The sequence below is a fragment of the Notamacropus eugenii genome, chromosome 4, assembly GCF_028372415.1.
Source record: "Notamacropus eugenii isolate mMacEug1 chromosome 4, mMacEug1.pri_v2, whole genome shotgun sequence".
NCBI classification, from domain to species: Eukaryota; Metazoa; Chordata; class Mammalia; order Diprotodontia; family Macropodidae; genus Notamacropus; species Notamacropus eugenii.
Genome location: NC_092875.1, coordinates 33,687,627 through 33,709,402, shown reverse-complemented (window position 1 = coordinate 33,709,402; position 21,776 = coordinate 33,687,627). Strand labels below are relative to the sequence as shown.

The following is a 21,776-nucleotide window of genomic DNA, read 5'->3' as shown; positions in this document are numbered from 1 at the left end:
AGAGGTTATTTCATTTTCCTGAACACTTTCATGAATACTTCCGTTTTGTGAATATAAACTTGCCTGCATTGTGCCTCTTTCTCTTTCTCTACTGCACATAGCCGCTGACATGCATGATTGCCAATGCAAAAGTGAAAATGAGATGATAAAATGATAAAACCACGGAGTACTTCAAGTTGTGAAATGCTGAGGGTTGGCTGTACACAGCTTACTGACTTTTGAGGCAGAGTTCCAAATTGCTTTCCTGAATGGCTGGACCTACATATGGCTCTACCAACAGTATTAGTGTGCCTGTCTTCCTACAGTCTCTCCAGCAATGGTCATTTTTCTTTATTTCACTTTGTCAGTCTGATGTGTGTGAGCTAGAATTCAGAACTGCTTTAATTCGCATTTTTAAAATTACTAATTACGTTTTAAATTTACATTTTAAAATTTGGTGCATTTTTATATGATCATTGATAGAACTTGGATATCTTCTTTGAGAATTTTCTATTTATACCCTTAGACCCCTTATCATTTGGGAAATGGCTCTTATCTTTTTATAAATTTGATTTGTTTCTTACGTATCTTCGAAATGAGACCTATATCAGAGATCTTTGTTCAAAATATTTTTCCTATCCATCTTCTTTCTAGATTGCTACAACCACCCTAGTTCAGACTCACGCTTCTTTTCTCACAGACTATACTTCCTAATTGGTTTCCGTCTCCACTCTATCCTTTTTCCAACCCATCCTTCACACCTATGGCAGAGTAATTTTCCTAATGCATGACTCTGATCATCAGTCCATTCCTCCTAAACCTTTAGTGATTCCTCTTGCCTACTGAATAAATTAAAATTTTTGATCTTGGCATTTAGATCTTGTCACATCCAATTCTAATCTACTGCTTCTTTTCATGAATGTGACTTGTTCAGTGTGCCCTTTTTTCCCTCCTCATTTACTCTCTCAGCAGCTTGTTTCCTCTTTATCAGCTACCATTCTGGTAGATGGGCAATTCTTCATAAAGAAATTGCTGCTATGTTTCAACATTCTCACATTCTCTGGGGAGGTGATCCTTGTGGGTGACTGTTTGTACTAAAACTGTAGGTTCTGAGCCCCCATCAGTGTTATGTTCCATTAATAAATCAATTACTAATACTCAGTCTTAACTGGCATTTATTGAAAATACAAAGCAAATATATAATATTTACATATTGTTTCACCCATAAACATCAGTCAATATATTTTGTGTCTGTGGCGATAACAGTTGTATGTTTAAAGTCTCAGGGTAATAGAACACATGTATAGAGAAAGTATTTGGCCAAGTTAGCTCTTAGCTTATAGACTTCATTATTTTCTCTCTGTCTCAGGGAATTTTCCATAAAAAATATCCCTGATGAACATTGTGTAGATGCTTTTGCTAAGCTGAGTTGTTCCAAACTGTACTGGATTAATCCTTTACTAGTCATGGCATCTTAGCTGGGCAGATTGATTTCCTGATACGATGTCTTTGATTTTCTTCTTAGACTGTACTCTGCCCACCTGGGCTTGCTCAGCATCATCTCAGTTGATTCCTTCTTCTGAAGCAGTGTTAGACACTTTTAGGAGAAGGCAGTGACCTTGGTCCTACCATTGGCAAAAACCTCCAATTTTGCTTCTGTCTAAGATTCTTCTTTACCTCTCAACAGTAGCAGGTGGCAAGGCAGAAAGTAACTTCTGTCTTCTGTTTGTATTCTCAAAAATAGGTAGCAATAGAGAACAAAATATATCTTCTCCATTCCTCAACAGCAGGTAATGGAAAGAAAAAACTCCAACTTCTGTTTGGCCAAGTTATAGCCTGTCTTTAACATGCCTCTGAAGTCTATGCTTTACCCTTCTGGTTTCATGGTTCATCAGCTGGTTCTACTCTGTGAGGGAGCTTACCTTCTCTTAATAACCACATGCTCATCTTCTGTCACTATACTGTAAGATAAAATACAATTGTCTCATAATCATGAAACAGATCTGGTATTCATGTATTTCTAGCTATTTACTTCAGTGTTCTCTAGTTTTTCTTTTCATTTTAACCTTTGAAGCACTATTTTTGTTTTTATTTTTTTAATAAAAATTATATTTAAAAAATTCTGAACTTAAGACACTAATACAATACAATAACAGTTTCCATTTCCAAAATAGTACAGAACAAGAAGTTTGTACAGGAAACTGTGAATCTATTATTTTATCATTGTTCGGTCATTTTCAGTTGTGTCCAACTCTTTGTGACCTCATTTGGAGTTTTCTTGTCAGAGACACTGGTCTGGTTTGCCATTTCCTTCTCCAGCTCATTTTGTAGATGAAGAAACAGGGGCAAACAGGGGCAAACAGGGAGAAGTGACTTGCCCAGGGTCACCCAGCTAGTATGTGTCTGAGGCCAGATTTGAACTTGGGAAGATGAGTCTGCTGACTCATCTGCTGAGCCACCTAACTTCTGGAATACATTGGTTATAGCTTGCTTTTTCTTTAATGTGTATAAATTCAATATGTGACTACTGTCCTGTCCTGCTTATCTCTCTTTCCCTCTGTATTACTTCTTTTCTTTTCTGTACATAAACACAAAGCGTATTCTTGTTATATGCAGATGAGCAACTATTATCATAAAAAAATGAAGCATATGTTTGCCCCAAACAAATGAACTTTCAAGGGTCACTTCCTCTACCCATGCAGTGTTCCAGCAACATGTACTTTATTCTAGAATGAACTGCTCTCCCCTCCCAAAAAAAAAACCCCAAACCCAGACCCACCTCTGTCTATAACTGTTCAAATTCCTCTTTTCCTTCAAGGCTCAATACAAATGCCAGCTTTTCCACGTAGTGTTCTTCCTAGACCCTTTCTTCTTCCATCCTCACTCCCACCTGAAAATTATCTCTCTGTCCACATAGTTCTTTTTAATTTTGCCTGGAACGCTCACTTATACTCATCACATCCCCCTTTGTGTTGTAGGCCTTTGTGTGTTCATGAATTTTCTCATTTTAAATAATAAGCTCAGAGCAGGGACTATCTATGGTGTAGTATTTTCAAAGTGTAGCTCAGTGCCACAGATATGATAGGTGCTTAATAATTTTTAAAATTGAAATGAATTTCCTTCCCTTTGAAAAGTTTTTTTTTTTTTTTAATGGTGTTGAGATGCCAGAGTTGAGTCTTGACTTGTCTTAGTAGCTTTGGCCAGATAACCATTAAGGGAGATGTTAAGATATATTTTCCGAATATTTAGATTTTTACTTAAGAATTCGTAGGGACTAATTTACTTTTGATTCTTTCCAGAGTAAATGTGTCAAGTACTGGCCTGATGAATATGCTCTAAAGGAGTATGGGGCTATGCGTGTTAGGAACGTCAAAGAAAGCGCCGCCCATGACTATACCCTAAGAGAGCTTAAGCTCTCCAAGGTTGGACAAGTAAGTACATGGATATACTGTAGGGTCTGTGGCAGCTCTTCACGGGAGACCTTCATGGAGTAAAGGGAAGGGTTTCCTCATACAGTTTCCTTCTTTTGGAGGATCAGATCCAAAAGAAATGACTTTGGTTTATGTTTAAACCTTATATGTCCTGTATAACCAAACTCACAGAGTGATTTGGATATGATTTAACTTACTGAAGAAATGGGCATTTGGGGGAGGCTGTTTACTTTGTTTTGGGATGGAAATGGGAGGGAAATTCAGTGTGAGCTAGCCAGAAAATGCAGGTTCATTTTTCTGCTAGCAACCAGCCTGCCAGTCTTGATGTTATCTTACGTCTCAGCTGCAGATGGGACAAAAGACTTGTTTTCACCACAGACAGATGTAGTTTTTCCTCTCTCAGCATTAGCAGCATTCTTATCTCACCTGGTGTAAAGCCCTTCTCAGTTTTTCTAATGCTTTCATATATGTTATCAAATTGCATTTCTATAGGAGGTGAAGTTCCACAGGCATATGAGGAAACTGAGGTTCAGAGGCCCCCCCATTGTGGTTTGTGGTATCTGCCTTATTACTGCCTCATGAAGGTGTAGGGAGGAGATCAAAGGCCCGGCTTATCTTAGCCATGTTTTTTGGCCTCAGAGGCAGAGGAGCTGGATTCACATCTTAGCTTTGTTACTTGTAGCCAGTGACCGTGCTGAGTCACTCAGTCTAAACTCTTTCTCTGTAAAATGAAGTGCTTAAGCAAAATCGTCTCCAAGGTCCCTTCCAGCTCTAGACCCTGTGGTTCCTATGAACTATTCGTGGATGAGAGAAATTTATGAGAACTAGCCAATGGCCTCAAATAGACCACACTCAATTCAACTCACCCAGCATTTATTAAATGTCTGCTGGGTGTCAGGTAGAGCCACTGGGATGTCTACTGGCCTCAAGATCAGGAAGACCTGGGGCTACATCCTGCCTTGGTCCCTTAGTCATGTGACTCTGGGGAGGTTCTGACCAGCTTCTCTTAAGGTCAGTGATGGGTTGTATTTTTTCCTGGTGGATGGAATGTCCAGAATGAGTTTTTCCCACCTTAACAAAAATTCCAGATCCTTTTTTTTTTACCTACAGTATATGCAAGGCACAGTACTTGAGGCCAGGGCTTCAGAGATGAGGATAGCCTGCAAAGAATTACTAGTCTGGTGGGAGGAAAAACAAATGCCCAAATCATCATGCCTCAGTTCCTCATGTGGGGCTGGACTGGGTGACCTCTCAGGTCCTTTCCAGCTCTAAACTTATGCCCTGTGACATGAAGAAGAGGTCTAAATAAAGTGGTTTCTCTGGTGTGTTTCCCCTCCCTCTCATTTTCCTTATGCTGGGCACATGTTGTATCCACTCAGGAGAAAACAGGCTCCTTGAGAGCCAGGACTGTTTTGTTCTTGGCTTTGTATCTGCAGTGTCTGACTTCCTCATATGTAATAGATGTTTAATAAATGCTTGTGAATGAATTGAATAAGAAATGTGAAGAGACAGAAAACTTGTAGTGTGGACTTCGTGGAGGAGATGGAGGAAGAGAAAGAGATCAGCAGACAGATGGAAGACATCCCCTTCTGGAGGGGATGAAGAGACCTTAGTTTAGGTCCCATTTGACTGTAACTTAGAAGATATTAATGGCTGATATGAGGTAAGGGTGAACAGGGAGTTTGGAACCAGGCTATGCCAGGCCTTGAATGCTGGGACCAAGAGTCTGGAGCTTATTTAGCACTTACATTCACATAATGCTTTGAGACTGGCAGAGTGTTTTCTGTTGGTTATTTCTTTAGTCACGTCAGAGGATCCTGTCCAGAGCTGATCAAAAGAGGGAATGTAGGCAAAATGCTTGCCAACCTACTCTTTCCTAGTCCAGTGTCCATGTCAAGAGTCCATTCCACTTCTACTTAAAGGCCTTCTGGGATGGGGGGTGGGGGAAGGGGGACCCTCCCTCGTTCTAAAAGACTAAATTACTCAAGTAAATTCAAAGCTTACCCATAAAAAATATGACTATTGTATGAAATCGACTTTAAAAGGACTGGGCCCAACTCCGGCTCCAGCAGAAACATCCTAAAAGGTCCCAGAGATGGTAACTTCAGCTTTTTTGTGGGAATCTTGTTGTTTTTAAATGCCATGTCTTTGGATCATTTAGTATCCCTGATTGTTCCTGATTTAGGAAAGTTCTCCCCTTTGGAGTATTTAATTCTTTCCTGCTGCTTCTTGGCTCTACTTCAGGGGAACACGGAGAGAACAGTGTGGCAGTATCATTTCAGAACCTGGCCTGATCACGGCGTGCCCACCGATCCTGGGGGTGTTCTGGATTTTTTAGAAGAGGTCCATCACAAGCAGGAGAGCATTCCTGACGCAGGCCCTGTGGTGGTGCATTGCAGGTAATCGGTCAGACCGCAGCAGAGCTTTGGCATGGTTCTGGGTAGAGGGAGTCTTAATTTCCCAAAGCAGGGGATGCATGCGACCTGCTCCCTCATTGCCCACCTCCCAGCTCTTAGAGGACAGTATAAGCATTTGTAGGAAGTCTGAATAAACGGTATAAGGAAAGGGTATTTGTCACCTGTGAACATGTTCCTTCCTGAGTCCTCAAGACTGTAGTTTCAATCAGCAAGTGTTTACTGAATGGCTGTTGTAAGCAGAGGGCTGGAGCTAGGGATGGGTGTGGTATCCCAGTGATAGGCAGGATGCGATGCAACCCCTGGCTTGAGGAAGTTGACGATCTTGTTCAGTTTTCTTTTTGTGCATGTGGGACTTTAGGCTCTGATTGGGTTGTGGTTCTGATCTCCTTTAACATGGAAAGAAGATGTTCTTCTCCCTCCCCCCGCCCACTGCTGGCTGCTTTAAATAGACATGAACCACTCCCCCTGCAGGGCTTTGGTGGGAGCTGTGATCTCGCGCCTCCTACCTTCACATCAGTGCCCCACATCTGGGGTAAGCTGTGTCAGGAGGAGACTTTATTTTTGTAAATTATATTCGCACAGTAGGCAAGTAGATATGTGGGAGGCCACTTAACTTTAGTTATTTGTACAACTTAATTAAAATATGCCTTGTTAAAAATAGTCACCCTCCCCTGACATTTGTTCTATTATTAGTATTTTTATTTTGAATACCTCCCCAACATATGTGTGCACACCACACACACGCGCGCCACACACCACACGCATGCCACATACCACACACACATATACCCACACACCACACACGCATACACCACACATGCCATACACCACACACACATACACCCACATACCACACACCACACACCCATGCCACACACCCACGCCACACACCACACACATACACCCCCCCACGCACACACCACACACATACGCCCACATACCACACACACACCACACACTACACACACATATACCCACACACTACGCACACACCACACCCCCCCACACCCACATACCACACACCCATACACCACACACCTACACCACACACACACACACACACACACACACACACACACACACACACACACACACCACACACCACACACACAGAAGACACTGTGTCCATCCCTTGAAGGACTTTGCTGTGACTGGAAGAAAAACGAACAGCTTTTTGTTTTCTTCCCCCACAGTGCTGGGATCGGCAGGACAGGAACTTTCATCGTGATTGATATCCTAATTGACATTATCAGAGAGAAAGGTAAGTTGGCTGCAGGGTCAGAAACTCAAATTCCTGTTTTCATGTGTTTTTGGGGAGAGATCAAGTGACCCCCATCAGTATAGAAGTGGATTTAAATGGGACCACCAAACGTGTGTCTTTACAGAGCAGTTCTAGCTGGTGTGAGAGCAGGGTTGGCAATTGGAAATTGGACTGGGATCTTTAATGGCCGAGCACACACTGTTTTGTGAGATATAGAAATGAATGATTCTTGGCTGTGTGAGTCCTTGGGGACCAGTAGTATTAGTGGAAAGCCTTTCCTGCACACAGATCAAAGCTGAGTGCCAGCTGTGTGTACAGATTTCTCATATGGCATGTGAGACAACTCAGGGTTGGCACTGCTGTTTGCTTTTTTCTAGGTGTGGATTGTGACATTGACGTTCCCAAGACCATTCAGATGGTGAGATCCCAGAGGTCAGGGATGGTCCAGACAGAAGCCCAGTACAGATTTATCTACATGGCCGTGCAGCATTATATTGAGACTCTACAGCGCAGAATCGAGGAGGAGCAGGTACAATTGTTGCATAAATTTGCAAGTAGCCTTCATGCTATTTTTTCTCATCTGATCTGAAATGTTTTAAGTGGAGGACAGTTTCAGCTTGGGGTACCTTCTGTCCTTTGCAGGTCCTTCTTCAGGCCCCAAACATATCAGTGGCTATATATGTTCACCTCTTTTTGAGCAGGGAATCAGTCCCCAGTAGGAGGGTTCTCTGATGGAACAGGTGTGAAAGATTCATGGAGCAGTAGAGTGATCCTTACACACATTAGGAGCTTTCATGAATTTGCCATTTCACGTCCTAGAAGGAGAAATGATAAGGAAATGACTGGACAAGAAGGCTCTGGTTTTCCTTGGATTGTGCAGTGAGTTTAAAATGCAGAGTCCCTAAGCTTTTGGACCATAACTGTAACCCCAGAGCTTTGGTCTGGGTCTCATTCTCTGATTTTCATTTCTTAGCCTGAGTTGGGTCACTCTGATAATACTCAGGCTTTGGGGTGGCCAGTTTTTAGTGCTGTTGAGTAAGTAGTTGGAAGCAGTGAAATTTCAGTTTTAATAAGATCTGGGTAATGAAGAAGAATTTGAAATTGGAGTCTCTCCCTCTAAAAGCTATTCATATCAGACACAAAGCTGAGCTAATTAGGAATGTGCTGAGATGAGGAAAGTAAGTAAAAGGGCTGTTTTTCTTAGCATAGCTTTTGCTGCTGCTGAAGTCTTGTCTAAACATCAAAGGGGTTTGTCAGTGTGACTGTGATTGCCTTCCAGAGATCTAGGCCACAGCCTGAAGCTTTCTATAGAATGGTAATGGGCACTGCATATGATGGTTTCTAGTTCAGCAAAGTAGCAGCCGCATTGCCAGGGCTCAGTCAGAACTTAAGGCCTGTTTGTCAGGAATGGATCCTAGTCTTCACCGTCTGCTTGCCAGGATCTTATGTAGCAACTATGAAATGCTGGGTGGTTAACATGCCAGCAAAGGCCAGCTCAGGGATTTTTTTAAGGTTTTTGTTTTTAAGCTCTCAGTTCCTTAAATCTGTATTTAAAATTATGTGACTAGATCAGCACAATTTGGGAGCGTTGAGGTGCTAATGTTGTTGGGAGGGCAGTGTGCTCAGAAGGGCCCTGCGCTGCCTTTGGGATCAGAGGAGCTAAGTTTAATTCAGGCTCTACTGCTTAGTTAGCACTGTTGGGCCTCTGGCCAAATCCCCTAACCTTTCTGGGGTGCCAGTTTCCCTATCTGTAAAATGATGAGATCAGAAGAGGTGGCATCTGAGGTCCATTCTGGCTCTGAATTTATGATCATATTTTTGTTTCTCTTAAGATAGGGCACTTAAAAAATGCTCAGTATCTCCCATTTACTTGGTATATGTCTTGAACATCCACACTTGTTTGCACATTGTCTCCTCCATTAAGCTGCGAGCCCCTGCGGGGCATGGACCGTGTTTGCCTTTGTGTCCCTCGTGCTTAGCACAGCACTCTGCATAGGAAGGACTTAATAAATGCTTGTTGAGAACGATGATGATTTTGATGATGGTACTATGTGCTAGACTTTGTGCTGAGCATTGAGGGTGCAAAGAAAAGCAAGAAAACCCAGTCCTGACCTCATGAAATTTACGTTCTAATGGGGAAAGACAATGGACATGTAAAGGGGACTTAGAGGAGGAGTGGGGTAGGAGAGGAGGATCTAGCTGGGAAGATTGGGGATTTTCTTAGAAGTTTGAGTTTAGGGGTAGATGAGGCCTCTTACGTTAATTGGTGTTATTCATCAAATACTCCAGCACTTCTGAAAAGGGGGTACAAATTCTTGTTTTGATGAATATGGGGACTCTTCTTTCCTAGTATCTCAGTTCTATTTTAAATTGGCCATCAGATTCCTAACTGTTTAAAGTGCTAAGTTGGAGTGGATAATGTATTTTTTTTCTTCACAGAAGAAAAAATCAATTTAGTTATATTTTTTTAAAAGTGTAAACTCCTTGAGGTCAGGGGCTATTTTATTTTATCCTCTGTTGAACTGACATGAGTGCAGGGCCTCTGCTTTAGCCACCTTATAACTTAGTTTTCATTTTCTTTTTTCTTGACATTTGGACACGTAGCATTTTGGACAACTTTCTCAGTTTTTTAATGTGAACATGTGGTTTTCATTTTCTTCTGTCTCACTGTACAGAGACTCAGGTTGGTGGCTTCCTGAGGACAGGGAGTGGGGAAAAGCAAGAGAAAACCTAGACTGTGATTCTCTTTTGAAGAATTAAAGATGGAGGAACCTAGAGTTACTTCATGTGGAAAATATCTATATCTGTATCTCTCTCTATCTATATATGTGTGTGTGTATACACACATATACACGTATATTACATATATGAATATATGGGGGTGGGGAGAGAACTCCATCTCTACGTCTATATTACTGGATGATTTCAGAGCCTTGCAATTGTCCCTTTTCCTAACCAGCTGAAAGTCTTGACTACACAACAGTTGGTGAGGCAGTTGGATTCATACAGATTTTTAAAAGTCTAGGAAATCCTGCTGTCAATGAAATCTGATGGAGGGAAGAATCAGTTTTAGGTTGCTTCCCAGTCTCCCAAAGCACATTCCTCCCTGAAGCTCTTATGGAAAAATTTAAAATTTCATCTGGAATTTTTCTTAGAGTTTCAGGCAGCCAGTGAAACAGAAGGGCTCCATTTAGCTGTCCGAGTCCCTGGGGAGCCGAGCCAGCTCCCCATCAATCAGCTCCATCTGGGGTTGTACTCGAGTTGCAAGCTGTACATACAGTTGGAGCTCTGGATTCCTTGAGTCGCTGTGTTGTCATTCCTATCCCACTTATATTTCTCTTAATTCGAAAAATTGCCCTCTTTTTATAATTACTATAGTGCAAAAAGAATTTCTCTTGGTCTTGAGGAAAGAATTAATGAAGAGAATTCATCTTGTAGGTTTTTACGTGTTCTGCCTTTTCTAGAACATTTCATAAAAGGTAGCCTAAGGTTTCAGTGCTAAAATTTATGAACTCTGAGGTTCTTGGATTGTTTGCATGCAAGCTACTCCAGAATAGACTTGAGTGAATATAAGCAAGGAACTTAATATGTTTTGTTTGTTGCTAATGTATGTTGAAATATGTCACCTTTTGTATACAAAAATGGCACTATTTGGCACCCACAGAGTGTAGTCTTTCAGCCATTTATTAGTCGAGTGATTGTGCTGGATATTAACCCACTAAAATATCTCCCTTGATTGTGCCCTGTAACCAGTGAATGACATATTTGCAAGGTAGATAGCTGGAACTAATCAGGCTTGTTCTGTGGCCATAGAGAAGACTGAAGTCCAGCCCCTACCCTGGCCCACGAGGGCTTTTAACCTGTGACCTTTGCTTCCTTTGCATTCTCTCCATACTAATACTGGTCCATGGTGTGCCCCTTAGGCGCCTACATACCAGCTGCCAGTAAAATGAACATGTGGCTGCCTCTCATTTAAATGATGGTCAGTGCTGTTTGGGTCAACGGTTACTTTATAATTAGGGCAAAAATTCTGCAAATCCTAGATAGTCAGCGCTTCTTTGAGACTGCCCCCAACCTGAAAGATACTTTGCATGGTGCTGTAGATATCTGATGAGGTCAGAGGTCCTGATTCAGTGGTACTGCCTAAGTGGGGAGGGGTTCTTAACTGATCTCTGTCTTAGAGCTGCATTTCATTTTCAGGTGAGTGAGGTACAATTTATTGCATTTGAAGCTTTTTGCGGCTCAGCTTGTGTGTGAGCTGAGATGACAGGCTTATTGGGAGATTTTTGCAGCATTGAGGGGGTCCAAAGGACCCCTCGCTTAGTAAGGAACGTGTGGAGGGGATACTGTCAGGTGTCTGCGTGGCCCTGCTGCCTCTTCTTCTGCAGCGCCATTTCCCAGGCTTCCTTCCTTCTTCACCATTCAGGCTGGGGCTGCTGGGACTGTGGGGCCATTTCTACTGGGATTCAGTGTCTTCCTGGAATCTCTTCTGATTGTGTACCTGGGGCTCGCAAAGCTGGACTGCAGAGGAGCCATGCAGTGGTACTGTGGGAATGCTTCCCTCCCTTAGGCAAGAGCTCTGGTCTGACCCAGGCTGACGTTGTTATACGTGATTTTGTCATGCTCTGAAATTCTGTGGGCTTGAAAGGGCACTGTGGATCCTGGGAAGCTTCATTCAGGTTTCACCATTGTAGTTGGAAAGATGAATTCTTAGCCATTCGGCTTCTGACAGTGTCTTAGTGTTTCTTGAATGTTCACCAGTTGTTTTACTATCTAAAGAAAAAGATTTTTGGCTCCTTCATTAAAATGTCTTGTTTATTCAGGGCTTCCTGAAACTTAAAATGTTCTATCTTTGCTCTTTGGTTTTCAGAAAAGCAAGAGAAAAGGGCATGAATATACAAACATTAAATATTCCCTAGCGGACCAGACAAGTGGAGATCAGAGTCCTCTTCCACCCTGCACCCCGACACCAACCTGTCCAGAGTAAGTAGTAAAAAAGGAATTGGAGTTTTTCCTCTGAAAATCCTTCTGCAAAATTGCTCTCTTTGCAGCCCAAGACTTCCATGGACATATGTTATAGCTAATCAACCAGCTAATAATGTCCATTAGCAATTAGCAAATTAGTAGCTTGTGCCTTGTTAATACTTCTCAAAGCCTTAGCCGGCTAATTTAACTGATGGCTGGCTGGCTGGCAGTTGCCTTCCCTAGGAATTGTTAATATATCAAAGCCATGTTTGTTGAGCCCAGCAAAGTACCAAATTAGCTTTATATATCTTTTTGTTCCAAGGTTGCTGGTTATCCTTCGCTCCCACCCCACTAACTCTTTGCTTTTTTTGTGGGAACCAGTTAAATAAGTCAGCCCTTAGCCTATTACCATAGTGTTAAGCTACATATTTGCTACTAGCTGATAGATAAAAGTTTTGGGACTTTATCCACAAAAGGTAATTTAAAGACACTTGTCAGATCAATTCTGCGAACAGCCACAGGAAGCTTACAGTATTGGTCCCTTTGGTTAACATGTGTCTCTCTAGGTTAATTTTCACAAGGTTTCTATTGGCTCTTTCCCATTGGTTCATATTTTTAAATCCTTTCTGCCTTTGGCTTCTCGTGTGTCCATTTATTTATTTGTCTGTTCACTCATTCATTCATTTATTTATTTTAAACTTGACGGCTCAACAAAAACAAACATTGAAGTGCTCACAGAACAAAACTGATCTCTATAAAACCACAAACTATTAGTTTTAATTTGTGTTTTAAGGGTATTAACTTTAACAAAAATCTTGTTTACTTTTGTATCCCTCTTTGAGTTTTTATTTCTTTATTTTTTTCTGGATTTTGTTGCTGTCAAGTTTTTCATATATTGTTGTAGTCTGTGTGTACATTGTCATTAATTTTCCATACAAATGGTTTAGATTGCAGCATGTAAGGTGAGTAATCATATCTATGCTTCTAATTTTATCATTATATGATACATCATATACCAGATGTGTTTCCTGTAGCAGGCAGTTGCTGTTTCCTTCTCTTCCTGTTTCTCCTTTTGAGCCTCTTTTTTTTTAAAATGTTCTATTGTATTTTTTACTTATTTTACTCACTATTTCCCAATGACATTTTTTCTGTAGTTATGTACAACACATCCATAATATTGTGAAAGAAAGCATAGACCAAAAAAAACCTCAAGAAAAATAAAGTAAAAAAGTGTGCTTCAATCTGTATTCAGACGCCATCCATTCTTTCTTTGGGGATGGATAGCATTTTCAATCTTAAATTCTTCAGAGTTGTCTTGGATCGTTGTATTGCTGAGAATAGCTAAGTCATTCATGGCTGATCATCTTACAGCACACAGTACATTTCACTCTGCATCAGCCCGTGCACGTCTTTCCAGGTTTTTCTGAGAGCATCTCGCTCATCATTTCTTATAGTACAACAGCGTTCCATCATAATCATGCCACAGCTTACTCAGCCATTTCCCACTTGATGGACATCTCCCCAATTTCCAATTCTTTACTTTCAGAAAAGAGCTGCTATAAATATTCTTGTACATATAGATCCCTTTTCTTTTTGTTTTTTATCTCCTTTGGGATACAGATCTTGTAGTGGCATTGCTAGGTCAAAGGGCATGTATGGTTCTGTAGCCCTTTGGGCATAGTTCCAAATTGTTCTACAGAATGATTGAGTTGCAGTTCCACTGAGAGTGTATTAATGTCTCATTTTTCCCACATCTCCAAAATTTGTCATTTACCTTTTCTGTCCTGTTAGCCAATCTAATAGGTATGAGGTAGTACCTCAGAAGTGTTTTAATTTGCATTTCTCCAGTCCATAGTGAGTTAGAGTATTTTTTCATATGGCCATCGATAGCTTTGTTTATTTCATCTGAAAACTTCATATCTTTTGATCATTTATCAATGGCTCTTATTTTTATAAATTTATATATTTTTATAAATTTGATTCAGTTCTCTATATGTCTGAAAAATGAGGCCTTTATCAGAGCAACTTGCTTGAAATTTTTTTCAGTTATTGTTGCTAACTGTATTTCCCTCCATCCTATTCTCCTCTCCCCCTTTATTCTGTTCTCTCTCTCCTTTCACCCTGTCCCTTCTCAAAAGTATTTTGCTTCTGGTATACCCACTCCCCCAATCTGCCTTCCCTTCTATCACCTTCCACTCCCCCTTTTCTTATCCCCTTCCCTATCGACTCTCCTGTAGGATAAGATAGATTTCCATACCCAACTGAGTTTATAAGTTATTCCCTCTTTGAGCCAGTTCTCATGAGGGTAAAGTTCACTCACTCCTCTCACTTCCTCCACTCTTCCTCCACTCTAAAAGCTTTTTCTTACTTCTTATGTGAGATACTACCTTTCCTTTTCTCTTTCTTCCAGTACATTCCTCTCACCCCTTCATTTTATTTTTTAGATATCATCCTTTCATATTCAACTCACACCTGCGCTCTGTTCATACATATTCCTAACTATCCTAGTAACAAGAAAGGACTTATGAGTTACAAATATCATCTTTTGGCCTCTTTTTACCACAATGAGAGAGCTGGTTTGTTAAATAGATTTCTTTATTGATGAACAGTGGGGGCAGAATGCAGACCTCCTTGGCAGCATACTTCCAACTGACTTCTTTTCCTTGTACTGACTTTGCAATTTTGGATCTGAAAGTTGTGGCATAACATTTTCAGATAGGCTGAGTTATTGATATTCTAGTTAGTGACAATCTAACAAGATACCTTTCTTCTGCCTGGTTTGCATTTTTGTAAATATCTTTTTCAGAATGAGAGAAGATAGCGCTAGAGTATATGAAAATGTGGGATTGGTGCAGCAGCAGAAGAGTTTTAGATGAGAAGACCCGCCAAGGTGTCAGCTCAGAGCTGGGTAATTAACTTCAGAATGTTTGATAGTTGTAATCGACTACTGTTCAATATGTATGTGTTTTGTGGTGTACTGATGTTAAAGTTGTGTTAAAAGCTTTTATAAGCTAATCCTATCCCAAGGTAACATTCTGCCAGTTTTAAGTTTGACAAGCATTTTAGAATCCACAAAAGTCAGAGTTCATTCTCTGAAGGTAACTTAATATCTCTCTTTCGGATACTTAGAGTAAATAGGCCCTTTTCTGAAATGCTTAGTAGGAATTGCCATGACTTCCTAGAATACAACCTATACTGATACCATGTGTAGGCATATGGGGCCTGTGTAGAGAGGAATGTCCCCTAGGAGTTAGAACTCCTGATTCTCTTCTTTGCTCTTCCTCCTAGCAGTTGGGTGGCCCTGGGAAAAACTGGAGAAGCTCCGAGTTGACCTCATTCCAGGCTATTCCGCTTGCTGTTGACAGCATCTCCAGCAAGTGTTTATCCATACTCCACGTGAACACCTCAAATATTGGAGATCTCACTGCCTCCTAAGGCAGCTCATTCCTCCACCAGACACCTCTCCTGCTTAAGAAGCTTGTTCTTATGTTGAGCTGAAATTTGTCTTTCTGTGACTTTCACCTACTGCTTACAGTTCTGTCCTCTGGGACCAAGCAGAACAAAGAGAATCACCAAATCTCAGCGTTGGCTCTACTTTCTGTGGCCTCTTCATGCAACCTGTATCTCTGAAAAATGTCCCCTGTACAGTGTGTCTGACGTTGTCATCCAGACTCTTCTCAAATGTCCTCAAGTGAAGGACAACCCACCACCTCTCACTGTGTCCCACTGTACTTGTGGATAATTAGAGTTAATAAGGAGTTTTTCTAGATATTGAGCCTAAATTGGACTTTAAAAATGTCCAACTTTTGTTTCTTGTTTTTCTCTCTGAGACTGAGTAAAACGAGTGACAATCTGAATAGCTTTTTTTTCCCCTAGGAGACATCAATTCTGTACCCTCCTCCCCTAACTGTGACCATTTCCATCAACTGATCTTCATTTGGCATGGACTCAAAATCCTTCCCCCTCAGGGTGACCTCCTCTGAACATTCTCCATCTCATCAGTGCCCTTCTCGACCTGTGCTGCCAGAAATGACCTTAGTTATCCAGATAAGGCTTGAAAGGAGAGTGGGATCAGCTCTTCCTTATTCCTGGATCCTGTGCCTTTCTCAGTGCAGCCCTAATTTCCCTTTGCATCCTAAGAGTCTATTATTCTAGCTGCCTCCCATTCCCATTCCCATCCGCAACTCTTCTAGGTGGCCTATGGTCTCTTTCACATGAAAGCATTTCAAATCATTGAACACATCTTGAGCCCCTTGTACTCCCAAATCTTATAATTAGTAGGCAATTTCTATGCTCTGTTCCTCCAACTGACTCTTATGTGGCATGGTTTCTTGTCCTTTCATTCTTCTGCTTGCTATCTTGTGGGTGTGCCACAGTCTGTCAGTGATCTTCCACAGTGTGATTCCCAGGAGTGAGAACAGTACTGCAGATGGGACTTGAGGCCCAGGTCATGGTCACCTCCTCATTCTGGAGCTGATCACTGTTGATGAGGCATAGAACTGCAGTAGGTTCTTTCGCTGCTGTATTATACTGTTACTGAACTGGCATCAGCTGTTCCTGTGCGTCTGAGTATAGTAGGGCTATACATTTATCCCCAAATCTATTGTATTAGAGAAGGTCGACTTCTTATTAAAAAAGAAAGATTTCAGTCAATGTTTTGATGTGTTGAGATATTTTTGGAACCAGTTTGTGCTGGCTTCCGCTTTTGTACCATTGGTAGGATTGCTGAATACCACAAGGCTACGATCAGATCCTCCGTACACTCTTAGAGAGTACTGTTCCCTCTGTAAAACAAAGGAATTAGAGCAAATAATTATCTCAGTTCCCTTTCAGTTCTGAGTCAGTGATCCTCCATAATTTTAGAGTATTCTACCCTGCTGTTGGCCCTAACACCTTTTCAGAAGGTTTTAACTCTTCAAATTAGAGACGAAAGTATTTCTTAATAACAAATAGAAAGTTATGGCTTGCCGTGAACTTATTTTTTCAATATAGAATTCCACATTATTAGTTTTATGCTGACAAATGTTTTCATTTTTATTAGCCTTTTAGATATGTATTTCTAAATAATTTCTTGCTTCCTTTCTTCTCTTTCCAGATATGACTATTCCTCCCCAACCCCAAAAGGTCAAGAAAGAAGCAAGGACTTTCATGTGAAGAATGAATTTGGAAGGTTTGCATTCTGACTGTTTAACTTCTGCTAATAAGCAAAGTGCGAACTCATATAAAGATCATGATTTTCTCTCTCAACAATGCCTGATTTACAATTGCTTGTTTTTTAAATAAGAAGAAATCATCTCTACAATGTAGACAATGTTATATTTTATAGAATTTTGTTTTAAATTGAGGAAGCTATTAAATTTTCATTTCCACATTTTGCAGATGATGGTGATTAAAATTCAAGTTATCAGCATTTTTCTTTTTAAAATTGGAGCAGATTTATTCTCTTTCTCTTTGTGAGGCATGAAAGGGCACTTTTTGAAGGAGCAGTGATTTGGGAAAATGTGTCAAAACAACATCCAGTATAAATGGGAACAATTTTTTATTATTATCTATTATAAGTGATAGAGGATAGAATCATATCCTAATGCCTGAAGCTTACAGAGTTGAGCATTTTCTTTCCAAACTGGAAGGTCACTGGTGTTTGGAGAGGAGGTGCCTTCCTTTGTTAGCAGATGGCTGACTTACTCCTCAGCCTAGTTGTTGAGTTTCTGTTGGGAAAACATGCACAAGGTTTTCTTTGAACCAGAGTCACTGTCTTTATGCTCAAGAGAACACTGATGACCAGTATTGGAGGGAACATTTGCAGTCATTCAGAGAAGCAGCAGCTTGGAGCAGGGGCAAGAGGTGGCAGCAGCCTGAGGGGATTCCTGCGGCCTTCACGGTCATCTAGCGGCTGGGCAGTTGGAGGCAGAAGACCTTTTAGTGAGCTTCTGGTGATTCTTGGTGATTGCTCAACCCCAACCACCCTGCTGTACCGTCTGTGAGCTGATATGGGTGACCCTTTCCCCACACTCGGGGCTCCTGTGGTTTTCAGTAAGGCCCTATACTTCTCTAGGTGATCTGTACTTCAGAATCCAGTGGAAGGATACATGATCTGAGCCAGGCCTCTGAAGTTGATCTGTGTGAACACAGAGGGTTGGCTGAAACAAGGCAAGAAGGGGTCAGTGCCAGGACTGGGGGACAGGATTGCCAGCAACAGCTCCTTTCTGTTTCATTGAATGGGATTTTCACCAACCTTCTTTTACCTTAAGTGCCTTCCAGAGCCACATCCCTCTTTGCTATGTGTGTTCCACCATTCTTCATCGTGTTTATTTCAGCTGGAGTATTTTTGGTCGTATTTATAATGACAAATAAGCTCCTCTAGTGACTTCCCTTTTGAGCCCCTGTAACTACTCAGGTTCCTTGCCCTATGGCTGTCTTTTGTTTCTGTGCTTTGAGCCTCCCTGGGTCTCAGAGGCAGAGTGGAACCGATTCAGTGACTAGATCAGGCCCAGATCACCAAGAGTGGGAGCTTCTTTCCAGTAGAGCTGGTAGAGTGTTGTTTTTTCCTGAAGTCATTTGGGGAGACTCTTTTGGTCATTTTCACATGCAGAGGAGTGAATGCTCTGACCTTTGGTAGGCCACAGTGAGACTTTGGCTGTCTGTAGGATCCACATAGGATAAGTGCAGCTGGGCCTGAGATGAGAGAGAATTCAGGCCCTCTGCCCGAGGGGGCTGCATAAAGCCTGCATTTGTGTGCATTGAAATAAGTGCATCTTTTTATTGCACGATCACTTTGAAAATGCTTTTGTTCGCCTCTACTATATGGTAGTACTTTGGACTCTTGACTTTGGGACAGACTTTCACCAGCATATATCCTTATATTTGTACAATGGTTTGATTGTACAAATGTATTTGTTGCATTAATGTCAATGCCTGTAGGGTAGAATCAATAGTATTTGCACTCTCTGAACCCAACTTGTCCTGTAACTTGATGGTGAGGTAACTTCTTTCACTTGGCTTTGTGAAGTCCTTTATGGGACATTGGTTTAATGAAACCTTTTCTTATTTTCCTAAATCAGTATAGTATCATGGGATTGTCAAACTGTGTCTTAGTTCTGCCAGATCACTGAATGATTATTGAGCACTGGATAACTCAATGGAACTGGGATCTCCTTAAGGTGGGCAGACACTCTTGGCAGTGATGCTAGTGGCAGCCCATTCACACCTTCTTGTCTTGTTCAGCCTTTGTCCATGCCGTCCTGTGACACTTCCCCAAAGGATTTGATTGGTGCCCTCAGGGTCTGCTTCTAGATCCCTGGGCACTGTGAGGGTTCCAGTGGGGCATAACGATCTCACACTCAGTCATCACTCGCTCTTGCTCCATGACTGTGCCCTTCCTTTTCTGATCTTTGATCTCTCTGATACTCAGCTTCTTTGTTGCTAAAGTGCTATAGCCTGGTTATGCCCCTGCCCATGGTGACCTGTAGCTTTAACCCTTCAAAGACTGGTAGTCCACAGTTTGCAGCCATGAAGCATCACCAGAACTTGGTTACACATTACCAAATTTCACATGAGCTTTGTGTGACACTGAATAGGGTGCATATCAGATCGGCAAGTGGAGCTCACAGAATTATTAGCTTAGAAAAGGTGGTTTATGGGGAAGCAGCAGAAGTTGGGGGCAAAAGTAGTCCTTGATGGATGGATCAGATGACCTTGAATCATGTTTGAAGTCACATTCATTCTGTAGCCAACAAATGAATTTTGTTACCAGAGTTGACAAAATATTGGAATGCCTTCTGCAAGGTTTGGAAATTATAACCTTCTGTATTTGGAAATTGTTCCTTGTGAGTCCATTAAAGGCTTCAAGACTTCACATTGTTCAAGTCACATGTGGTATGAGTTATTCAGTTGAACTAACATTTAGTTTGTCAGTGAGCACCAAGGCACTTTGCTAGGCTCCTGGGGGATGCCAAGATAAAAAAGAGAGAGAGATGGAGATAGCATCTGCCCTCAAGGAGCTCCATGCCGTGAACAGTAGAATTTTTTGGCACAAAAACGTGTGTGTGTGCACATTTATTAAAACCTGTTTTTGGTTGAAGTATCTGTGCTTGCTTATTGCACCCTGGCCAACTGCCTGCCTCACCCCACCTGTAGTCCTAATTCTGAGTATCATGTCATGTACATATCATGCAAAAGTGAACTGGCTCTTTTTAAGTTGTGAAACTAGGGTTCTGTATATTGAGCTAGAGAATTTGTCTGAAATGTGATATTGAAATTAAAAACAAAAGAAGCAAATGAATTCAGGATTTTAGAGTTAACAGCTTTTTTAAGCAGAAGCTTCTGTCTATCGTATGGCCCTGCTGAAAACCATGGGGATTGCTCAAGTTGAAAGGAATGGACTTGTTCATGTGGTTGATTAGAGGAGGGGGTAGGGAGAGAGAGATGGAGGGATTATCTTTAGTGTCTCTATGCCAGAGCCTAGTACAGGCTGGAAATGTGCTGTTTCTTTTGAGAGTCCATAATTAAGGTGAATTTCCATGTCTTGCAAACATACCAGCATGTGCGCATTACTACATGTCTTCATTACCTGCACGTCTGAGCACAGAGCACTCATGCATAGTCCATGCACAGAATTGACAACATTGTCACAACAGCCAGTTTTCCAATTTGGGGACCCTTTTTTCAGATTTCGTGGCAGTTAAATAGCAAAGTGCCATTCCGTTTTTTTGCTTTTGGAAGGAGTTAAACCAATCATTTAAAAAAACCAAACCAAACCAAAACAAAAATGTATATACACAGGTGTGAATTGTTTAGAAATGTGGGGACACTCTTACATACTGAAAACAAAGGGCAGAGTGTCCAGTTAAGCACACACATTCTCCACCAGCCTCCCCCATTACCAAAAAAAAAAAAAAAAGCCAAACGCTTTTCTGGGAAGACGGTGGCACATGTCAGGTCTGGTGGTGCATTTGCACAAAGACAAATGTACAGTGACAAGGGTATCGTACTGTGAACTTTTCTGAGGCACTGTGAAGTCAGTAATCTAGTCATTTTTTAAAAGTGTGGTTCCCCTAATGGGTGCTCTTCTGTAACAGGGCAGTATTTGCTCCTACATTAACAAAGCAGGCACCAGGAGACCCTGCTGCTTCCCCTGCATCCTCTGTGTACAGAAAGTCCACATTGAGTCCTTTCTAATTTTCTCAAATTTGGGCTGCACTGAGGGAGAAAGGGGTGCATGTCCAGAGCTAGTACAGATGTTGAAGCTATTGGTGCTTAATTGGCTCGTCTTTTTCCCACTTTCATTCCACCATTCTCTGATGGAACAAAACTAGCTAGTCAATTGCTAGAAACAGTGTGTCCAGGGAGTAGGGGATTCCACTGACAAAAGGGTAAATTCATGTTTCTGGAATGAACTGTTTTGAAGCTCCATTTAAGTTCACCTTATTTATCGACTCCCATTGTATCTTGAGATATTATTCTAGTAGGTGTTTTTAAAAATAATTTGACATCATGGATTATTTCTAGTTCAGTGGAACAGAAAAGGAATTGAGTTAGAAGTATTTGGTATAGATTACTTACACCACAAGAAAACTTAAGAGTGTAACTCCTGAGGCACAACACACATATATCTATATATATTATATATTTTTTACCAGTACAAACCTGGTACAGTTTTCGTTGACTGTGCATTGTAAGAAAAAAATATAAAAATAAAAAAAAAGTTTTATAGCAAATGGTCAC

General features: G+C 41.2%; 1 protein-coding gene across 2 annotated transcripts in view; it reads left to right on the top strand.

Moving 5' to 3' along the window:
* The window catches only part of PTPN11 (protein tyrosine phosphatase non-receptor type 11), a 65,310-nt gene extending 47,832 nt beyond the window's left edge, over positions 1-17,478 (top strand). The window contains exons 10-16 of one of the 2 annotated variants that reach the window (XM_072600402.1): positions 3,279-3,410; positions 5,655-5,809; positions 7,021-7,088; positions 7,466-7,617; positions 11,959-12,071; positions 14,860-14,961; positions 17,149-17,478. In XM_072600402.1, coding sequence (XP_072456503.1) covers positions 3,279-3,410; positions 5,655-5,809; positions 7,021-7,088; positions 7,466-7,617; positions 11,959-12,071; positions 14,860-14,929 — 690 coding nt within the window. In that variant the 3' untranslated portion in view covers positions 14,930-14,961; positions 17,149-17,478. The remainder of the gene's footprint in view (positions 1-3,278; positions 3,411-5,654; positions 5,810-7,020; positions 7,089-7,465; positions 7,618-11,958; positions 12,072-14,859; positions 14,962-17,148) is intronic. The other variant, XM_072600401.1, reaches the window with a different exon arrangement.
* The last annotated feature ends 4,298 nt before the right edge of the window (positions 17,479-21,776 follow it).